Source organism: Dipteris shenzhenensis, chromosome 14 (assembly GCF_047967505.1).
Source record: "Dipteris shenzhenensis isolate YYH24624 ecotype China chromosome 14, Dip_SZ_1.0, whole genome shotgun sequence".
Lineage (NCBI taxonomy): Eukaryota > Viridiplantae > Streptophyta > Polypodiopsida > Gleicheniales > Dipteridaceae > Dipteris > Dipteris shenzhenensis.
Genome location: NC_141609.1, coordinates 54,148,128 through 54,171,483, shown reverse-complemented (window position 1 = coordinate 54,171,483; position 23,356 = coordinate 54,148,128). Strand labels below are relative to the sequence as shown.

Here is a 23,356-nt window from a genome sequence, read left to right as displayed (position 1 = left end):
CAAAGTAGGTGGATACAAGTTTGCTGAGGAGTGACAGATTCAAGAGAAGAATTGAAGAGCTCCTTAGATGCATAGGTGTCTGCATGATTGCAAAAGGAAGTAAAGGAACAAACTCAAAGGCAGCTTAAATTAAGAAGCTAAGGATTGCTGGTCTAATAGACAGCTGGAGTGTTGCAGAAGATTCTTGGGAAGAGACATGCGAAAAACTCAGCAAAGCTTCTCAGGCATGGAGACTCTCTGAAATACAACAGACTTTCAGTCTACTCTCTCTCTAGTATAACAATGGCTGGCCCAAGAGGAACATGTGGAGCAAGCTTTGGTGATTTAGCTCGGATGAGTTTATTGTGTGATATAGAAGAACCAAGCAGCTTTGAGGATGCTCAAGACAATGACCTTTGTATGAGGGCCATGTAGATAGATCGTGAAGATCAATACTTGGAAACTGGTGGGCACAGGGAAAAAAGCTATGGGGACAAAGTTGGTTTACAAGATCAAAAGAAGATTTGATGGTACCCTTGATAGGTACAAGGCAAGGTTGGTGGCCAAGGGCTATTCTCAATAGAAGGGGATAGATTATGATGAAACTTGTGCCCCACACTTCAAGGATGATGACCATCAGGTGTGTTTGTTTCATTGGCTTTGGGTCAGCTTGTTGGAACATAAAGTATGTAGACTCCATGATGCACTTATGGGTTGAGACAAGCCCAACGGGCTTGGTATGAGAAAATTCATACATTTTTGATCAATCAGGGTGTATAGAATAGTCCAATTGAGAGTAGCTTTATGTCAAGAAGGACAAGAAGGATTTGTTTACGTCATCCTCTATGTGGATGATTTGCTGCTTACAGAAACGAAAATTGGAGAATTCAAGAATGATAATGAAGCTTCATTTGCGATGTCTTATCTTGGTTGAGCAAGAAACAATCCACTGTGGCAACGTCATCTTGTGAAGTTGAGTACATGGCAATCTTTACAACTACAACTCGAGATTCTCCCATACTCACCGATAGTCAAAGTGCTATTGCAGGTGGCATGGAAGTTTGTGGTGTATGCACACACGAAACGCATGGAGGTCGATTATCATTATGTAAGAGAGAGGTTACATGCATGAGAGATGAGCTTGATCTATTGTCCTACACATCAAAACAATCCACTGTGGCAACGTCATCTTGTGAAGAAGTTTGTGGTGTATGCACACACGAAACACATGGAGGTCCATTATCATTATGTAAGAGAGAGGTTGCATGAGAGATGAGCTTGATCTACTGTCCTACACATCAAAACGTGCAGTTTTTTCAACAAGGCCCTATCTAGAGAATAGTTTGAAGCGTTTCTCAAAGCTTTGGGCTTACTTTCATTTGGTGATTGAGATTACTTCTTGTATACCATGAATTGTAATATTTAGGCCAGTGGCCAATGTATTAGTTAGTTAGGAGGGTTAGGGGCACTTTTTTCTTCTAAGGTTCCCCCCTTCCCTAATCTAGATCACTTCATGTGCACCAAGAATTGTAATAGTGGCCTATGTATTAGTTAGTTAGGAGGGTTAGGGACACTAAGGTTTTCCCCTTCTCTAACCACAGTTAGTGGTTCGGTTAGTAGTTACACTATGCCAACTATTTTGAGGCACAAACACTTCCAGCGGCTTTCCGTGTTTTTGATTGTGTAGGGAAAGAGTGTTGTGCCCGGATTGGTTGGGGGAGCTTCTCTCTTTTAACTCTATTTTCTAAGAGAGTTCTAATTGGAATGTGTTATGTTGTTGGAATTCCATCCTACATAATTTTGTGTTGACACATTCAAGGTGGTTATATTGACAGTAAAATCTGTACATTTAATACAGGTACAAAATAGTAAAGGCTGCTGCCGGAAGGCAACATACGGTGGTTTTGACAGATGAAGGCGACTCTTTTGCTTTTGGATGCAACAAACATGGCCAGCTTGGTTCTGGTTCTGTAAAGAATGGTTAGATCCTATGCATATGCCTTGCCTACCTTCAAAACTTCATATGTAGTCATAAGGTACGGATTCCCTAAATGTGACGCCATAATCCTTGTGATCATTGATACTGTGTAAGCTCTGCCCATTGTGCTTGGAGCGAATTCCTGCTTTTCTCTGCTTAATAATTATGATTATTCTTTTTATTTAAGGGGGGACTGTATTCTTTGATGCTATCTAATGGATACTCATAGCATTTTCATTATGGTAAGCGTGAAGTGATCAGGGGTTGTTAGAAAGTTTCACAAGTTCACAGTTGCATTTGAACGAGAGAAGAATGAGTTACAACCCTAGCTCAGGCAATTGAATTACACTATCTCAAAGTTAATTCATAATATAGTCTAACCAATTTCATGGGTCATTGACAAGTGATTTGCAGAAATAGAGAGCTTACCTGTGAAGTGTTTGGTTTCAAAGACCACACATACATCTTGTGGCTCAGATTTTACAGTCTGGCTCTCATCTACACCAGGAGCAACTATCTTGTAAGAACATTTGTGCCGAGATTATTGGGTTTTACTTTCAATCAATGTGAAGCATCTTTATGATCCATGGATATAGTTAAATACTAAATAGTCAGTAAAATTGTGGGCAAAATGGTAAGAGAAGACGTGCATTTCTTCTTTAAGGATATAACATGCAACTTGCGAACATGCAGAACTGCGGGATTACCACAATATGGTCAGCTCGGTCATGGAACAGATAATGAGGTGAGCGATCATAGGTAGTTGTTAGTACTGAACTTAATAGCGAATAGCCCCAAGTGCTGTGTTCTATGATCTCAAGGTTTTGATACTTCAAGTGCTAGAGAGGAGAAGGCAGGGAACATGGATGGGGTTGGAGTGAAGTTTTTGTCCCATATATAGCAAAAAATTGTGGGGGCTATGCTCTGTCTAGATATCCTATCTTCTTTCCATTGTTAGTCTATAAGGCTTAGTGAGAAAGATTGACACCTAGTTTCATTTCCAATTCTTGCCATTGCCCCTTGCATCACATCTTTTTGCTGTCTATCTGTTATTTAGAGTGAAGTTTTCTAGTTCAGGCTTCTCTTTAAGCTTGTTGTCTCTCTTTTCCTTTATCTAGATGTTAAGGTGGTCCTGTGGGCCTTTAAAAGTAAGGAAGCACATACTTCTGTATGAAAGCAGATGGTTTACCTCCTTGATAGCTGGACCTCCTTGAGTCTTGTGTACCATGCTCTGAGGGGGACAATTTGCCATAAACAGCACCCACAGAAAATCAGGTGGTTCATAGATGCTATCTCAGATTTGCCAAATCTTCAAGGCTGTGTGTGCAAAGATTCTGGGAGAGATCTGATTTTGTGGGTTTTGCGAAGTTGATTTGATGACCAATGCAAGTTTGCAGACCTTGTACTACCCAAACCATTGCGGTGAGTCATTAGAAAACATGTCTCTTGGAAAGGAAAATGTTTCGAAAATTGGAGCACATTTCAAAATGGTCTCTTCATAAGGAATGTCTGTTGGTTTGTGCATTTTGGGGGTGGAATGATTTGCTGCCATTTGCAACTGCTCCAAGCCTTATGCTTGATCATGTCTACCAGGTCGGGGATCACGCTTAGCATGATAATTGATTGCGGCCCTTGCTTCAACCACTGTCATGTTAAGGGCTATGCTTCACGCACCATCGATTGAGAGCCTTGCTTCACTCACAAGGCTGCCACATTGGGCAGCATGAGATGCTCAGCTGTGTGGGATGGGTAGATAGCAAGGTAGCGCCTTTTGGAGGGTCCAGCCATGTGGGCAGGCTGGGGGCTGAAGAGAGCCCAGCAAAAGGGCTGAATGCACAGGCAAGAAGGCCTTATACAAGCCAGGACCTGGTCACCAAGTAGCAAGTTGCTATGTTAAAAGGGGGTCAGTGCCCTGAAATAGGTCCGCTGAGCTGGCAGTCAGCCAGCTTTGTTATGGATTGGACAATAGGGGGAGAGAGGACAGACAGCCCTCCTCCACCCTTATAATAGATAGCCTTGTGCCCTTATACTCCCATCCCATTGATAGGCATTAAAGCCAGTAGAGGAAGGGGACTAGCATATGATCAGCCTTTTGCTGCAGGTGTGAGGTACAAGAGGGTGCCCTTTTGATGGAGATGAGTCCTATTCGGAGCAGGCTGTCTACTTTACATTCTCTCCCAAATCTGTGTGTATTCTTTTGTGTACTTGTGTGCTATGCCATTACTGTTGTGGGGTTATGGTGCATGCTTGGATACTCATAAGTGTAGCTTTGCTTACTGTTGCTTACTGAGTTCTTTTCCTCCTTTTTTATTTTATTCATTTTTTAAAAGTTTAAAATTTCCTTTGTTCTTTGGCTTGTTCTATAGAATTTTAATTTGTAAGATTGGATATATTCTAGTCTTATGAAGGTATATCTATATGCTTGGATGTTCGTATATAGTATCAGAGCCAAGGAAGTGAGAGCCTTGGGAGCCTAGAAGACTTGCATCTGAAACGGCCGTAACAGGCTGCCTGGAAGAGTGTGATTTGGATAGATGCTTGGCTTGGAAGGCTCATGGAAGAAGTGCGAATCAGATTTGGGGCTCTGGGAAGGCATGAACAGCAGGCATGCAGGAAAAATGAATTGCTTTGGAGGCTCTTGGCACAAAAACGATTTCATTATTGAGCTTCTGGCAGCTCTTGCAGCCCACCAATAACCCACAGACTGCCCGGGTAGTCGAAAATCAGCAAGGTGATCTGATAGAATAGCCTTGGAGTACTTTTCCAGCTTGTGACTTGCTTCTCTCTGTTCTTCTATTGTCCAGAAACAAGCCTCAAAACAAAATTTGACTTTGTGTTGTCCCACCAGCCAGCTTACCAAACGTGGCTCGTGGAGCTATTTTTAGCTAAAAGGGAGTTTTACCCCTCTCTAACTGACACATCCCCGCACTCCTGAAACCTCTGATCTGCAAAACAAACACACACCACGTGAGAAACTGAGCACGCTGCTCACCACCCAACCATGACATCTACAGGATGTGATCCCGAATCAGGAGATGTCCCCTCCGAGCCACGAGCTGAGCTACTGGCACGAACTCCCAATCAGATCCAAACCAGCCTGGTGTCCCATACCACCAGGTGGCGCTATGAAGCCCTGGATCTGCCACTGGGCCTTGGGCTACGCTAAGATGCAGGCGCGCGTCCGCGACTCAATCCAAGATCAGACCTGGCACCTGGGAACGAAACTTGCTCCCAATTGCACACTGAGAACTGAACCCCGTGGGCCCCTTTTATAGACTCGGGCCCCGAGCGCCAAAAATAGCGAAGACCTATAAATAGTCCGTACCCTTGCCACTCAACCCGAGAATCAAGCTTGCCTAGCTCTAAGCTTCCCCAGGCTAACCTGAGCTAGTCCTGTGTACCTAGTACACGTCAGATACCAATCCGTGCACATGACATACTCCCCCTTCTCTAAGAAACTCGTAATGATCATACCTAGTTCGGAATGCGGTTCTATTTATGTGTTTAACATAGATACGGATTTGGTGATAACCCGTACGCAAATCAATCTTAGTGAAGTACTTCGCTCCGGCCAAACAGTCTATCAAGTCATCAGAACGAGGTAGAGGGTATCGATTCTTAATTGTCACTTTATTTAATCGTTTATAATCTATACACATTCTCCAGGAAGAATCTTTCTTCTTTCTTAGGAGGACAGGTGCACCCCAAGGTGATTTACTTGGGCGTATATAGCCCATATTCAGGTAATCCTGAAGCTGTAAAGCTAACTCATCCTCCTCTACCTGGCTCATCCTATAAGGTGGTACACTAATAGGTTGAGTCCCTGGGACTAAGTCTATGCGATGATCTACTGCCCGTTCTGGAGGTAAACCTTCCGGCAATTGAGCAGGGAATACGTCCTTAAAACTATCTAACAACATTATGAATTCACGGTGTTCAAACACACTTAAATCATTCTTGTTAATTACAGAAACAACAAATGAAGAAAGCGGAATCAAAACACAGTGATAAACATCATAATGAGAAGTGTTTAATATATTCCGAAGCTGCATCGCAGATACAATAGGTCCCTGAGAAGAGGGAATTTTATCACTCTGAATACAAAATTGGGTGTCCTTATCTACAAAAGAAAGCGTATGCTCCGTCCATCCAATCTGAATATTGTGGGTTTTAAACCACTCTGTTCCGATCAACAAGTCTACATGCTCCAGGTGCATAACATAACACGTGAGAACCCCTGTGTAGGCTTGAATCCGGATAGGAAGCGCTTCAACCTTGCGATCCCAAAACTGCTTCCTAGCTGGAAGCTGCACCTCATAGGTGTGATCGCTAGGTACTGTGGACAGCCCCATCTTCTGCACAAATTTGTAATTAACAAAGTTGTGAGAGCGCTCGGATCAAAGAGAATGTGAACCTGTTGGTCCATAACTTCTCCATAAACTCGGAAAAGATCATGGGAACCAAACAACGAAGTATTGAAAGTGCAATTACAAGAAAGTGGGCAGGTAATGACATGATCCATCTTTGTGGCCCTGGTCTGCAGATCCCGAAATCCTTGAAGATAAACTTCAAAGGACAAGTTTAGTTTTGACATATCGAGGGCTTTAAGCTTGCCAACGATATCATAATCGTCCTCCTTCTTCAGGAACTCCTTTCTGAAGATTCCTTCGAAATCTGTCCATGTATCTGGTTTACGCTGAAGTTCCTTTTACCATAGCAACGCTTTACCTGACATGAACCCGGCTGCAAGCTAGATTTTCTTCTCATCTGGGTATGGGTGGAACTGAAAGTGTACCTGCCACTTGTGTAACCAAGTGTCAACTATCTCCTTCGTTCGAGACTTTTGATCTCCCGAAAAAGGATCTGGGGTTATATTCGGGCCTAGCACTGAAGCCATGGCATCCACATGCGTGAGTGCCTGCACAGTGCTAGCCAGAAGAGTGAGAGTTGCCTGAATCCCTTGGAGTTGCTGTGTCAACCCCGTTTGATTTGCATTAACCTGCTCGAATTTTCCATCCAGAGCAGTGGTAAATTCACTGAAGGCCTTTTTCGTAATCAGGTCATCATAAAGACCCTGATCCTCCTCTCTCACAGGAGTGTAATTCAAATCCTGCTCTCCCATGGTGAACTCGGGATTTGCAGAATCAGACATAAGTGAAATCTGATTTGAATATAAACTGAGAGAAATAACTGACTGAACCGAAGCGAAAAGGAGAATGGAGCAGAGGAAAACCGTCCCAAGAGATGCTGACGGAAGGAGATGCTGAAAACTAGCGAACCCGGTGGCGCAACAATCCCGGAGTCTGGCTGAAGTCGATGCCGGATGCAGCGTACGGATTCTTACAGCGATCCGGAATCCCGCTGACCGTACAGGTGACACAGCAGTACGGACAGCTGACGTGGCTGTATGGCTGCTGACGCAGTCCGTACGGTGGTTGACGTAAGCCGTACGGCGGCTGACGTAGGCCGTACGGCGGCTGACGCAGGCTGTACGGCGGCTGGCGCAGGTGTACGGATGGCTGGAGCAGGCGCAGCTGTACGCAGGGCTGGCGCAGGTTCGATGGCGTAGTGAAGGCTCTTTGCAAGCTATGGCTGATGGTTGAAGCCTTGCCCATCTATATAGGGAGCAGGGCAGCCTAATTAGGAAGCCCTGCTTCCAAAAAAGGCCCACCCTCCCAGCTTTGGAGGGTGGTGCTTTTTTCGAAAAAAGCAACACACCTCCCAAGGTGGCCGCACCCTGCTCGTGCACCTTGCGTCTCTCCCTGCCCTGGCCGAATTTCCGTACCAGCCCTGGCGTCCAATCTCCGGCTCCCCCGCAGCCCTTGTCAGTCCCCTCGCCTCTCTTTCCTTCTTCTCTGCTCTCTCTCTGCTTCCTACATCCTTCTCTCTCAGCCCCCTTCAGGAATTTCGAAACTCTCCCTCCTTTCTTCTACCTTTTCCCTACCTTCTGTCCACCCCTGATAACCCAGGAACCACGCAGAATTTGCAGCAACAAATTTCGAATTTTAGGGCATACCTGGAGAAAGAATTCGTCAAAAATCATGGCATCAAAAGTTCCTACCTCAGGAGCTGGCTCTGATACCAACTGACACATCCCCGCACTCATGAAACCTCTGATCTGCAAAACAAACACACACCATGTGAGAAACTGAGCAGGCTGCTCACCACCCAACCATGACATCTACAGGATGTGATCCCGAATTAGGAGATGTCCCCTCCGAGCCACGAGCTGAGCTACTGGCACGAACTCCCAATCGGATCCAAACCAGCCTGGTGTCCCATACCACCAGGTGGCGCTGTGAAGCCCTGGATTTGCCACTGGGCCTTGGGCTACGCTAAGATGCAGGCGCGTGTCCGCGACTCAATCCAGGATCAGACCTGGCACCTGGGAATGAAACTTGCTCCCAACTGCACACTGAGAACTGAACCCCTTGGGCCCCTTTTATAGACTTGGGCCCCGAGCGCCAAAAATAGTGAAGACCTATAAATAGTCCGTACCCTTGCCACTCAACCCGAGAATCAAGCCTGCCTAGCTCTAAGCTTCCCCAGGCTAACCTTAGCTAGTCCTGTGTACCTAGTACGGGTCAGATACCAATCCGTGCACATGACACTAACCTTCAGTCCCTTGCCTTGGGCCATGGAATTAATTGCACCAAAGTGTCCTTTGAACTATTTTAATCAAGTGGAGGCAAGGGCAGTTACCGTAAATTCCTAAAGCTTAGAAATTCATGTCCTTGTGACAGGATAGAGAGAGCAAAGAGAGTAGTCGATTGCAGCCAAGGATACTCTTAGCATCTAAAGCTGGCATTCTAAAGGTAAACGTTCTAGTAGATATACTTTAGCATTCATGGCATCACATGTCACTTGCATGTGTGTTTGCACACTGTATGCAACCTCTTGGCAGCCCTACAACAGTTTGCATGGCAAGTAAATATGCATGCACCCGTAGTGCTCGCATGAAGCTTCCTTGTCACACAGTCAAAGGCCTATAGTAAAGGTTTCTAGCAGTTACAACTGCAAGAGTAGCTTTCCAAGGTATGCAGTCGAGAAAGCAGGTGCATGATATGCATGCAACGTCCCTTCTCCACAAATCAAGCAACCAGTTTTTACCTCCAAACAAGCCACCTTCAGGCCCTAGAGACTTGGCACACAAGGACCCAGATCTAATCCAGCTGGATACGCGTGCAAATTTGCGTCCTATCTCTCAGTTGTACAGCTTAGAATAGAGGCACTTCTATTCTACCAGCAACAATAGAATCCTTCAAGTGAATTATTCAATCAAGACTGTATGGATTGAATTTTACACAGGTACCACAACTGCTCCAAGCTGTCAAGCTGGCTGTATTAGGTGAAATCTACTCCAACCTTGTATGCAGATTTTCGCTTCTGCCAAAGGCTTTCAGCCAATCTGGTCCAGTAGCTCCCGTGTACTGGTGTCTACCAAACTGTCGCCAGCTTCTACAGCTACCAGCAACAATAGAATCCTTCACGAAGGGAATTCTGGAATCAAGGCCATGTATTGAATTTCACACAGGTACCATAGCCTTGATTTCTACTAGGGATCCATCCCTTTCTAAGCTCATCTGTACCTGCTGCCTATCCTCACAAGGACTTCAAACATGCATTCACCGAATCTATTCCAGCAAACCTGAAACAATCCCTCTAGTACAACACTTACTGCCATTTTGCAGCCCAACACAAACTGGAATTCAAGCATCCACGAATTCTCTAGAGTCCACATCTAGCTTGCAATCACACACATGCAATTGTAGGGATCAAAGCAAGCAAGCAAGGAGTTTATGAACAATAAGATAGAGACAGATTTGATACCAAAAACAGCCCCTAACAAGTTATTCACGACTAACGTGGAGGTTCTAGAATCTCCTCTATCTCCATGCTAACTTGCAATCTCAACGATCGTCACTACACAAAGTTAGGGACACACATGGTGTAGGCTAGTGTGTCACCACCCAACCGTAGATCCCTCAGGATTGCCCGTGAGCTAGAGGTTAGGCAACCTCCGGACCATAGTCCATCCCAGGTATGACTATGCGTCCCATACAATGCGACCCCATTTGCACTCTGATGTCGTTAAGGGCTTGGACGGGCTGTCAACATATCTAGGTATTCTTGGAAGGCTCCACTCCCAAGAATGATCCAAGTGAGTAATGGCTCCCACTTATATAAATGCAGGGTGTCGTAGGTGTCTCAAGCCTAAGACTACCCTCAATGTACCAAAGGTACCATGTGTTCTAAATGTCGGTTAAAACACATGACCATAGGTTAACTTGATCTCCATAACACTCGCATGCCACGTCTCCCTTGAGGCTTCACACTTTGCTGGAGCTCTACGTAAGGAGGCTAAGGGTTCACCATATGCAGTCCTACCATGGATTTCTCGAGCCGCGGGAGATTTCTCCTTCTTGGAGACTTCAACATGTTGACCGAGTCTACCTTGTTATCGGATATTAATCTTGATGAGGTAGGGGATATCTCAAGTATCTGTAGACAGGCAAGTCTCTGTTACATCTTATGAGCATAATTTCTTGGACATGGGTAGGATGCATGACCTTGTCATTGCTTCTTCGTCCCTCCACTACCAGCAAGAGTTGACCACACCTATCTTCTCTTTAGTATATCCGTCCCTCGCCACTCGATGCACATGACACTGTCCACATGTAATGAGGACTTGAATTTCTAATTGAGAATGAGAAATCTAGGTGTGCATACCTTTGGGGCAAGGCCTTGGGTGGTTAGGTGGACAAAGGCCCCCTAGAAATAAATGTGCCTTGGGTTGCATTTAATGTTTGGGTCATTGGAGTGGTCCAAAGAGGGTCCAAAGGGGGGCAAGGGGAAAGTAATCGAGGGCTGCCACATGACACCTTCTAAATTCCAAGGCCTTACGTGCATGTGACGTGCATGCGTAGGGAAGGGGCAAGAGGCTTTTGGATCAACGGGTCTCGTTGCATGGGCATCGATGAGGGCATGCAAGAAATTCGTATGGGATCTCGGTTTGGTTGATGAGCATGTGAGCATGTCACAAATCCGTCTGGTAGGGGGTTCTTGGGTTACGAATCGAGGTTGGAGCACGGATTGTTTGTACGGCTTATTTGGCAGGAGTTGAGGTCACGACTCTATCGTTCGTCCAGCAGTTCTCGGAGGGAGGCTGAGATTGCTATTCCATGTGTGGGGATTCTACCTCGTGGGCTAACAGACATTTCCTTGGTAGAGGTCGCGTTGCCATCTCACATATGGTAGTTTGGGTTGTGGGCTGGTTGTCTGCATGATGGTTTGACCAGGGAGTAGAGATCCCCATTCTTTGCATAGGGGCTTGTTGACTGAGGGCAATTCTAAGCAAAGAGAGCGGGCTGGCCACATGAGCTTCGTTAGTTGCCTTTAAGTTGTATAGGAGTGGCTGGCAGCTTCATCAATTGCCTCGATTTGACTTGGGGAGCTGTTTGAGAATTTCCAAGTTTGGCTGGTCATAGAGGGGTCTCACATGGGTAATTTGCTCTTTTGTTCAAAGCTTCCTTTGATGTTGTGTCACAAGAGCGTGATTTTTGGCACATGCATATTGGCCTGCATGTGGGCAGGACCCTAGGAAGAAAGGAACATGGTGTGCTAGAACCCCTTGCAATTAATGCCTTGGGTTAAAATTGTGGTTTGGACCAAGAAGGGGCCAAAGTACCTTAGTTTCATGTTAGGCCATTGGTATGCTTCTAAAAAGAGCCCCACTAGAGGGGGCTAGGGGCAAATGGAAGAGGGTGCCATGTGCCACCTTCCAAATGCAACCCCCCCTTCCCCCCATTCCCCCCCTACGTGCATGTTGGGGAAAAATAGCAAGCAGGAAAAACCCCTACGTGCATGTTGGGGAAAAATAGCAAGCAGGAAAAAGGAACAGCTTGGGCTGGCCAATGGGCTAACGTAGGGATAATGGACGAAAAAGGCCGGGCGTCGTGTGAGCTTGTGGGCTGATAGAGTGCGGGCCTTAGCCGCGAGCTGAAGCATGTAAGGATAGACTTGTAGGCTTGAGCAGTGGGTTGGTCGACTAGAGGTTGTTGGAGTATGTACGGGCATGAGTGCAGGCTTGAGATATGGATTGGAACGCCTAAGCTTGGGCCAAGGGCTGGGCCAAGGATTGAGCCAAGGGAAAGGGGCACGGGCTGGTATGCGGCCTGAGCATGGGCTGTTGAGGCACACGCTAGGCTGGAACGTGAGCTAGATGCTTGAGTCCCAAGTGAGCCTCTCTCTCTCTCTCTCTCTCTCTCTCTCTCTCTCTCTCTCTCTCTCCCCCCCCCCCTCCCGCTCTTGCGCTCCCTCGCCTGCTCTTGCGCTCCCCCCTCCTCTCTCTTGTCTGTTCCCTCGTCTGCCTCCCCTGCTTGGTCCTCCGCTCACCCCCGTCTACTCCTCTGCTTGCTCCCCCGCCTGCCCCCCTCGCTTACTTCTTTGCTCCCCCGTCTGCCCTCCACCGCTCCTCTCGTTGGCTCTCCTCCACTCCACTCAGAGCTCCTGCTCCCCGCCCGTCTTGCTCCGCCTGCAATGCCCGCTTGTCCTTCTTGCTTGTCTGCTCCTCTTGTCCGGCTGCCCCCTCCTCGCCTGTCAGCCCTCCCTCCTCTGAGCAGCCCCTCTCTGCCTGCGCAGCCCCCTCCGTGCCCGTGCAGCTTCTCTCTGTCTGCGCGTCTATCTCCTCCCTCTGCCCGCACATCTTATCCCAGCGCACTCCTCATCCCTCTTGTCTGATGACAGCCCTCCTTCCGACAATGGGGGGGCTCGTCATGCCCCCACGCTAAGACCTGCAAAAAAAAAAATAACACAGGGAAAAACCTATAGGATAATAAGGAAGTTCCTGTACACAATGCTTGTTCAAACGGTGGTCTTCATTGGATGCCTAGCTTGGGCACCTGGATTGTCCATAGAATACTGCAAAGGAATAGAAACAATTCACAAAAGGTTTCTCATAGGAGAGAGAGATCAGCAGTGCTGACTTCCTACCCCATCATGCTAGAAGAGACATGAATGATAGCCCTCAAAGGGGAAGCCGTGTGTTAGTACATAACATATGTTCACAAGGTAGGAGAAGATGGAGCAAGAAAAATCCGCAAAAAACCATCGAGGCAACAATGATTTATAGGATGACACAAAGAGGGGCTTAGGTGATGGAGCATGATAACCAGCTTTTTAATCTATCCTACTGAAAACAGAGGCTCCCTCTAACCTATCCAACACATCATCTATGCATGGATTTGGGAATCAATTCTTGATTGTCATTTTGTTAAGAGTTCTATAATTGATACACATGTGACATCACCCACCCTTTTTTTAAATGAACAACATGGGTGAAGAGAAGGTGAGGGATTGGGTCTAATAAGTCATTTAGAGAGTAAATCTTGTACCTGAGTCATGATTTCCTCCACCTGAGCTGCACTCACCCTATAGGGTGGCCAAGGTGGAGGTTCACTTCTTGGTATCGGTGTGATCCTTCGGACGCTCAGGTGGTAACTATCTGTAAAGATTCAAAAAACTGTAATTGTTTTTTGTCCTGCGACTCAATTTTATCTTGTGGATCATTATCTTTATCTTTGAGAAAAATCATATATGCAGAAATAGAATCCTTTATTGATTCGAGAACTGAAGCATTAGGTAGAATAGGAATGGCCTCTCCATTCCTTTTAACAACAGTCTTATGCTCTTTGTTCCTATGAGTGAAAAACAAGAATTATCTTAGGCATTAAAAGCTGTGCTTGCTTTCTGTGAAATTGCAGAATGACTTGGACTACATCATGATGCTTCAATGAGGAGATGTAGAACTCTTCTTGATCCACGTAGTCCTAAACCTTGGCTTCCTAGTGAGGGGTGTAATTGGAATAGAATCTCCTTGAAGATTTACTCCGCATTGAGAAATCGTCCCAGCTCTTCTATTTCGATTCTTAACCTCGAGGCCAGGTCTTTTGAAATATAGTTCTATGTAGCTTCCGGATCAAACAATATCAACATATTTCCATCGCTTACTTTGCCCTAAGATAAGTGAAGTTCTCTGACCTCTGCATCATGCACTCCCCTAGTACATCAAGGACTCCTCTCGCCAAAGTTTTCAGTGGCTTTTTCTACTCGCTAACACCCTTAGACTTTTTAGGGCACTTAGCAACCACATGCCTCTGTGTTCCACATCCGAAACACTTGCCTTTCTTTCGGAAGTTTTGGATCTGTTTGAATGTGAATTTCTCTTGCTTTTGGAGGGTTTTGAGTTCCCCTTTGCTTTTGAGACTGATTCTCTTTCTTTTCAATCTTAGCAAGCATTAAGCTCTTCTTCTTCGATATTCACTTCTTCCCTTAATGAAAGGAAGTGGATCTTGCATGTGTAAAAGAACTGCAATAGATGTTGAATGCATAAGATCCTAGATCTTTTTTTTAGGTGGCATATTCACAAACACTCATATCTTGATTGGCAGTCATGCTCGATACTTCTGAAGCTTTACCTTCTCCGAAACCTCATGAAATTTGAAGATTTGCATCCCAAAACTTCCGATTATAAACCTTGATGGTCTCTCCTGGCTCCATACTTCAATTGGGGTTTGTGGTGACTTCAGTTTTTGTTTTCAGCCAAAAGACAGACTGCGATGGTCTAAAACAACGTTTGTTCAAGTTCGATAGAAAAAAAGTGGATTCCATAGACGGAGATGATTGTCCGTCTTTCTTTCTTTTTCTCTGATTTCTTCACAGCTGTGGCTGCTTTCTCCTTCAATTTTGTTGATGGAGGATTTCCCAGAGGGATTTTGTGCCCTCTTTTGCTTGTTTGCCTTTTTTTCTTGTTATGCAGGTTTAATCAATGAAGATTGCTAGTTTCTTTTGTGAATCTTTGTTGCTTTTGCTAGTGACTTCTATTGTGTGATTGTTAGTGCTGCTTCAATGCAAGTATGAACTGCCAAGGCTGTGTAGGAATCAGACGTTGTCTTTCAAAATTTTGACTTGTCTTTTAGCGCGTGAAGCACCACTTTCAAATCTTTGATTTGTCTCTCTCAAGAAGGAGACACGTTGCTTCAGTTTTTTCTAGATGGCGTTGTAGAGTACGGCCAACAATCAATGCCACTCCTATGTAATCTTCCTAGATCGTGGATTTTGCATTGAACAGCCATGAGCTGTAAGCTTTGTACTAAAGTCTCTTTCAAGTAATAAAAGTTCCTTCCGGGGGGGAGAGGGGTGTTGGTTTTGGGCCTTAGGGTGGTGTCGTGTGTGGGTGTGTAAATTTTTCTCTAAGCAATCACCTAATAGATCATTAAAGATTCGAGGTGAAACCGGTCTTTGATAAACAAAACGGCAGTGATCTTCTTCTACTCAGTCATAAACTTCATAAATGGCCACATTGCAAGCTTCAGTCACTTCAATCACTTAGCACAACTTAGAAATAAACTTCAACAACAACAAAGTGAGGCTAGAATGCCCCTGCTCAATGAAATAGTACACAGTGCATCCAGTGGCCCCAAATGCCTTGGTGCCCCTTACGGTATTTATTTAATGCTTCTGAATGGAAATGCTTTACAACAGGGGTTGAATCCTGCACCGTTCCTCTCTGCAAATCCTCTACTTGTCTTCAAGGCATCTAATGTCACCTAATTTCTCTAAACTAACCTCTACTGCAGATCACGGGAGTAGCACCATGATTCTCCTCCCAGCCAAATCATGCTAAGGCACAAAGCGAGCCAGAGATCTACGTTAAAATTCACGTGAATCAAATCCTTCACTTCTCTCTCTAGCCTTAGCAAACCCCAAATCCCTAGATAGATCTAGATGCCACATGTCATCCATATAGGGCCTTCCTAATGCATCATTTCACCCCTCTCTTGGGATGCATTTAATTCCTTGCCCCTAGGCACAATCTTAGCACTAGGCCCTTGATCTCAGATCTATCTAGTCTGGTGCTATCAGCCCTCACCTAGGACCTTGACATTAAATCCCTTCCGATCATTTACATAAAGCGCAAACACATATATTACAAAGATAGATCCTATAAGGGAAATGTCGACTGATTCTTCCGAGGTCATGCTACCTCGGCTAGAGCGTAACATTCCCTCCCTCTTCAGACATCAGCGTCCTCGATGATAAAGTCTGGAAACACTCTCCGCAACTGATATACGGATTCCCAGGTAGCTTCGGATAGAGGCTGACCATGCCATGCAACCAACACCGTGGGTATCTTCCGATTTCGTATTTGCATTGTTCCTCGGTCCAGGATTCTTGTTGGTTTGCGCCTTGCAATATCCTCTATCTCCTGAAACAAAACCACACCTTCGATTAGTGAGTCACCTGTAAAAAATTTCTTTAAGCGTGAAACATGAAAAACCGGGTGCACCTTACACCCCTGTGGCAATTCTAATTTATAGGCTACACTGCCTATTCTCTTTAGAATTAACCACGGCCCACAGTATCGAGGTGATAACTTAGCACACTCTCCTGAAGTCAACGACTTCGAGTGCGAAGGAATTCTGAGAAAAACTTTTTCTCCTTCTTCAAATACTCTTATAGACCGATTTTCATCCGCATACACCTTGGCTCTATCCATAGCCTGGCGGATGTTAGCTCTCGCAAGTGCTAGCATCTCCCGCATCTGAACTACAAAGTTCGCGGCACTAGGCACTTTCTGAGATACTCCAACTATAGTCGGGTTGGCCGGTCTATAACCATAGTTCAGCTCAAACGGACTGAACCCAGTAGATGAATGTTTCCTATCATTGTAGGCAAACTCCAACAATGGCAACCACTTGTCCCATGTATGTTGCCTCAATGGCAACGTCTCAGGATGATCCCCACTACTCATTCCTAACTCAGTCCTCAGTGTCTCAAATACCGCTGTCCAAAAATGACCGGTAAATCTGACATCTCGGTCTGACACTATGGATCTAGGTAATCCATGCAGACGAAATATGTCTAATGAACAAATCCGCCACTTGCGGGGCACTAACAGACTCTCTAGTCGGAATGAAGTGAGCAATCTTGGTTAGACGATTAACCACCACAAGGATAGAATTATATCCTCCTTGTGTTGCAGGTAGCCCTACAATAAAGTCCATGGAAATGCTCTCCCACTTACTTAGTGGTATTTCCAAGGGCTGTAAAAGTCCGGGTGGCTTCACCCGCTCGGCCTTACTTACCTGACACGAGAAACACCGTGCCACATACTCATGAATATGCTTTTTCATCTTTGGCCAAAAGAAATCTCGCTTCACGAGATCATATGTCTTCTCGACTCCTGGATGTCCCGCACACGGGCTATCATGGCACTGTCGAATGACTCTCTGCCTGAGATCATTCTGACCAGGTACTACAACCTTGCCGTTTCTAACTAGCATACCATCACTTATGGTATATCTTGCATAAGTTTGGTCTTTTCTGGATGCAAGGTCATCCTTTTCATTTTCCCCGGGTTTTAACACATGAGCCTTAGGCCATAAGCTCTGGACAAACTCGTCCATCTTCTGAGTTTCTCTGATCTCGGTCATTAGAGCACTCTCTAATACCGTGAAACTCAGGTTGTGCATAATGCGAGACAACGCATCAGCTACCTTATTGTCTTTTCCTCTTCGGTACCGAATCGTTAGATTAAACTCCTGCATGAGCTCTGCCCACCTAGTTTGGCGGCCCCTCAAGTCAGGCTGTTTACAGAAATGTTTCAGAGTATCATGATCTACATCCACATAAAACTCTGAACCATACAGATAATGCCTCCATGTTTTCAAAGCATGGATAACAGCATACAACTCCAATTCATGAGTTGGCCAATTCCTTTGAGAGGGAGAAAGCTTCTTGCTTTCAAAGGCTACTGGCCTTCCCTCTTGAAGGAGGACTGCTCCTACCGCAATGCCACTTGCATCGGTTTCTAGGAACAACGGTTTCTGGGGATCAACTATTTTTAACACCGGTCCTGAGACCACAGCTTGTTTTATGGTGTTAAAACTTTCCTGTTGATTCTGTCCCCAAATAAAAGGTACTTTATTTGAGGTCAGATCAGTCAATGGCGATACTATTCCGGAATATCCTTTGATATGCCTTCTATAAAACTGGACAAATCCCAAGAATGATCGCAACGCGGTCAGACTCTGAGGGATTGGCCAAGTTAGTATCGCAGCCACTTTCTTCGGATCCATTTCTACCCCCTGTGGAGTAATTATGAACCCTAAATACTCAAGCCTAACCATACACAGTATAGTTTTCTTTTTATTCACGTAAAGACTGGCTTTCCTCAAAGTACTGAACACTATCCTTAAGTGTTCACGATGCTCAGTAATACTTTTACTGAATATCAAGATATCGTCAATAAAATGTACTACGAACTTTCCGATATACGGACGTAGTAAATCATTCATAAGCATGACGAAGGTCGCTGGAGCATTGGTAAGTCCAAAGGGCATTACCAAAAACTCATAATGACCAAACCTGCTTCTAAAAGCGGTTTTATGCACATCCTCGGCTCTAATCCGGATCTGATGATAGCCGCACTTAAGATCTATCTTGCTGAAAATCACGGCTCCATGTAATGCATCTAGCAAATCATCAATCCGAGCCATCGGATACCTGTGCTTAACAGTGATATTATTCAATGCTCTGTAATCTATACAGAGGCGAAACGTATCATCCTTTTTTCTCTTTAATATCACTGGCGAAGCAAAAGGTGAGAAACTTGGTTGAATCTGCCCCAACTTGAGGTATTCTTCCAGTTGCCTACGCACCTCCGCTTCTTCAGTAAAACTCATTCTATAGGGAGGTCTATTTACAGGTTCTGCCCCCGGGATCAGTTCAATCCTATGCTGAACTTTCCGCTCTGGAGGTAACCCATAAGGTAGTTCATCCCTAAAACATTCAGAGAACTCCTCTGTTATAAGATTAGCCAGCTTGGCCATCTCACCACTTTGCGTAACATCAGTGCTAGTCGAAGAATCATTCACCGACTCTACCGATGCTGTGCAAAGGTACAAAAACTCTACTTGAGCCTCTCTGATTTCCATCACGGAAACCAACGGTCCCTGAGGTATATCTCTTTCACCTCGCAAGACATAAAGCACATCATTCATCTTGAATTGATATACGTGCTTTTTCCAATCAATGGCTGGATTCTTCCTAGAATGCCACGCCATTCCCAGGGCTATATCCGCATGAGCAAGCTTGGTTATTTCGAAATCAAGCTTCTCAGCATAGTCCTGAATCCGAAGCGCTAACTGGGTAACCCTTTGGTCCCATACTTCAGTTGAACTTCCATCAGCCATCCTGACTGTATACGCATAGTCAGATGGACTTGTCTTTAATTTCAGCCTTTTCACGAGCTTGGAGTTAATCACATTGTGAGTTGACGCTGAGTCAAACAACACAATGACATCATGACTGGCCACTTGCCCTTTCATTTTGATTAACTCTGTATCATTGAAGGCTGTATACCCCGTTGCTGCGGGCTTAGATAGGATGTTATCAGGTGCACTCGTCACTAACTTAGTAACAGACACACAGAACAAACAAGGTACTAACCTCTGAGAAGATCCCGCTAGCTGAATCTGCATCTCTTCCGCTCTGGGACTTCCCTGCATCTCCACGTCGCACTCTGAGATCACCATCTCAGCCATCCGACGATCTTTATTACGTTGACAATCTCTCCACTGATGAGGTTGAAGGCAACCAAAGCATAAGCCTTCTCTCCTCGCTTTTTCCCTTTGTTCTGGGTTCAAGGGAGACTTAGACCAAGCCTGGGCTGCCATTGGAGTTACTTTCCTTTTCACTCCAATGGTGGTACTTGGCTTAGGAGTTTCAGCCGGTCTCGCCTGCTTGGCTTGACCACTCGGCTGCGAACCACTCCCTCTACTAGCCCACTTCTTCTTAAACCCAGATTTCTTCGGATACCCATACTGGGTTCCGATGTGCAAACCCACTTGGCTTGCTGCCCTTGGCATCCTCGTAGTTCAAGGCTATAGCTATTGCATCATCTAGCGTGTTCGCGTACTTAGCCCGAACTTCTATTTTTATTCGATCATTCAATCCAAATATGAAATCTTTCACTTGGATTGATTGAGGCAGGGGTTCGTCAACCTTCATTACACTCTCTCGAAACTTATCAGTGTATTCTGCCACTGATAAATTTCTCTGACGAAGGTTCCTATATTGATCCCAAGCTCGGGATCCCTCGTCAGGAGGTAAGAAGTGTTTCCTGAACTCTCTTTTAAACCCCTCCCAGGTAGTGGATGCTATGCCATCTTTTTGTTGTTTAATCCACCACCGATCCGCAGCCTCACTAAACATATGGGTGGCCTCGCGGATCTTTTTGATGTCATTTCTGATCTCACAAATGGCGAACGCCTCGTCCCATTTGTGTAACCAGGTCTCAATGACATCGGAGCTACGGTCGTTCATCCGACCAGAATACTTTTCCGGTCTGTAATTGGCAATATTTGGCACTTTAGCCTTCCTAGGCTCGACCGTATGGACACTAGACTCCAGTTCCATTGGAGTCTTTCCCTTCTCTTCTCGAGAAGGTCTGGCAGACATACTCTGTAGCACTCTCCTAAGTTCAGATTGCCCTGCGTTGGCTTGTAATTGCTGCGCTAACAACTGTTGCAAGGCATCCTCCAGCAATGCAATCCTGCCAGATAAAGTGTGAGCTACTGGGCGCGATCCCTGTTGGGTCGGCCGGACTCCCGATTCACCAGGGTTCCTCCTGGAAGCCCCTTCTTCTGCTTCCATTTAGTTCAGTAGGTGTTTTGTTTTGGGGCTTGTGTTTTTAAAAAAAATAAAAATAAAATAACACCCCTAGAACCCTGTAATCACAAGCTGACACAATTCAGTGTACTAACACTCTGAACATAATTCCCTATACTAGGGAATACCTGCAATCTGACATGCACACTAACTACGCATTTGACACAGGCATATATTCAAATTCCACCTTTCCCTATACTAGGGAAATTTCTGCAAATAACTCAGACTCAACCACACAGGCATAACCCGTCCTTACTGCCACGCTGAAACCTCATGCGTGCTGTCCTTTCTATGGAAGTAGTGCGTCACCCAGCTAATTAAGGAAGAAAAAAAACAACACAAAGCAAAGGGGGATCAAAGAAAGCTCCCTGGTCAAGCTGCGTCCAATCGGTGTCTCCGGATCCTGCAGCCTCTGCGTACTGCCTGCTCATGAGTAATAAGACTTCTCTGGTGTCGCATATCCTTCAGATTGTGCTGTCCACGCCAACCTACGGACTGTTTATAGCAGACGCAGAAATGTGAAAATGAGCGTCGATCAAATTCTCCGTTAGACCCACGAAACACCCTCGACAACCGCTCGTATCACTGTCGTAGCTCCCCAGGTGTCCGTCATGGTTCCGCTGCAGTCGCCCTATACTATCCGTTAAAGGCACGTATAAACCTTCCCTTGAAGTAATCCAGCGCCCCGCCGATTCGTAGGCCCATCAAACCATTACGGGACTCCACGTCATCTCGCCCGTTACTGGTTCCGTGCACGCTGCCCGTCGACTGGCGCTCCACCGAAGTTTCGTCGCAGCCTTACCGTCGTCACCCTCGGTTGATCCGTCACCAGCGCTCCACCTTCTTTAGCCTTCCTAATCTTTCCTTCGTGGACGCTCCCGCTACGCTCTTCCAAGGTCACGTCTCCCCTTGGACTTTCCGCTCTACGACAGCTACGTAAACCCGTGTTCGTCCCTTCTCTCATTCCAAGCCATGAGCTCTGATACCAATTGTCACCTAATTTCTCTAAACTAACCTCTACTGCAGATCACGGGAGTAGCACCATGATTCTCCTCCCAGCCAAATCATGCTAAGGCACAAAGCGAGCCAGAGATCTACGTTAAAATTCACGTGAATCAAATCCTTCACTTCTCTCTCTAGCCTTAGCAAACCCCAAATCCCTAGATAGATCTAGATGCCACATGTCATCCATATAGGGCCTTCCTAATGCATCATTTCACCTCTCTCTTGGGATGCATTTAATTCCTTGCCCCTAGGCACAATCTTAGCACTAGGCCCTTGATCTCAGATCTATCTAGTCTGGTGCTATCAGCCCTCACCTAGGACCTTGACATTAAATCCCTCCCGATCATTTACATAAAGCGCAAACACATATATTACAAAGATAGATCCTATAAGGGAAATGTCGACTGATTCTTCCGAGGTCATGCTACCTCGGCTAGAGCGTAACATCTAATCCAAGTGTACCACTATAATTCCCACTGGCAAGGCATACTCATGCATCCATACCTCTGACAAACTGGGCTCAAGGCAGCCTCAAGGCTATTACATGCATCCACACTGTCCTTAGGTCTTCCATACGATCACCCTTGTCTCTTGGTGCTTGCTAGAACCTGTAGGAGTCCTGAAAGGACTGCAAACAACACGCATGCATTGCAAAAACCTGCAAAGCAAGAAAGAACAAGGAAAAACAGAACCCTGAGCCAACTCTTTCTGTCTGTGGCAGACGGGCGAGCTCCTTCCTCGCACCTATCCTTTGTCCAGGCTTACCGCATGATGATGATGATGATGATGATGTTGATTTGTAGTTGACCATTGGCATGACTATGTTGTACTTAGTACTATCATTTTGCATTTTTGCATTTTGCATTCTACATTGGTGTGGATGCTTGTTTAGTAGCTCCACCCCCATAGCTTGTTTGTACTTGGTTTTTCAGAGTCTCATAGACCCATCAATCTTTCAAAGACTTTAATAAACTCTCTCTCTCTCTCTCTCTCTCTCTCTCTCTCTCTCTCTCCCCCTCAACACCATGTTTCCAACAGTTTGTTACTGGAGACCTTCTTGTTTTGCAAGGGTTGCATATATCTTTCTTCCACCTAGATTGTCTAGGTCTTCTCTGCATTTAGACCGTTTAGTTCTGGCGGAGTCTTATAAGGGATCTCTCAAGGGGTTCTATTACAGACGCTCAACTTGTGTGAGTGCTGTCGTCGAATGCTAGAAGATTGCCTTGCAAGGTCTTCTTGGGTCTAGCAGGATGGCTTTGATACCATGAAAGAAAACAAGAAATAGAAAGCTTGCTAGAGTACAATGCCCTCCACACACATGTAAGAATAGATGTACACGCTTAATGGAATCGCTTCAAACTGAAATGCCAACAATGGCTAGAATGAAAGCGCACGACATAAAATGCATCAATTCAACTGCAAATGCACTATGAACCCCAAATAAAGCACACCAATTAAGGAGTTACGGAGGGTGAGGAGGGAGAAGCTTCCTAGTAGCTTCTTATAGAAGATAGAGCTTCAGCCCTATGCTACGTGGCACATTGACAAAGTGTACCCAATCAAAATGTACCAAACACATGTATTGGATGCAATGTTTGCAGTTGATTGGCAGAGTGAGTCAGATGATAAGTGAATGTCTATGTGACACGTTGCAAGGCAACA

General features: G+C 45.5%; 1 protein-coding gene across 2 annotated transcripts in view; it reads left to right on the top strand.

Annotated features, from left to right (window-relative positions):
* Positions 1-23,356, top strand: part of LOC147894831 (Regulator of chromosome condensation (RCC1) family protein) — an 83,604-nt gene that overhangs the window by 26,428 nt on the left and 33,820 nt on the right. For both annotated transcript variants that reach the window (XR_015542054.1, XM_087384335.1), the window contains exons 4-6: positions 1,838-1,959; positions 2,372-2,477; positions 2,651-2,702. Coding sequence is in view for 1 of the 2 variants with exons in the window: in XM_087384335.1 (XP_087240461.1) it covers positions 1,838-1,959; positions 2,372-2,477; positions 2,651-2,702 (280 nt within the window). In the remaining variant the exon portion in view is untranslated. The remainder of the gene's footprint in view (positions 1-1,837; positions 1,960-2,371; positions 2,478-2,650; positions 2,703-23,356) is intronic.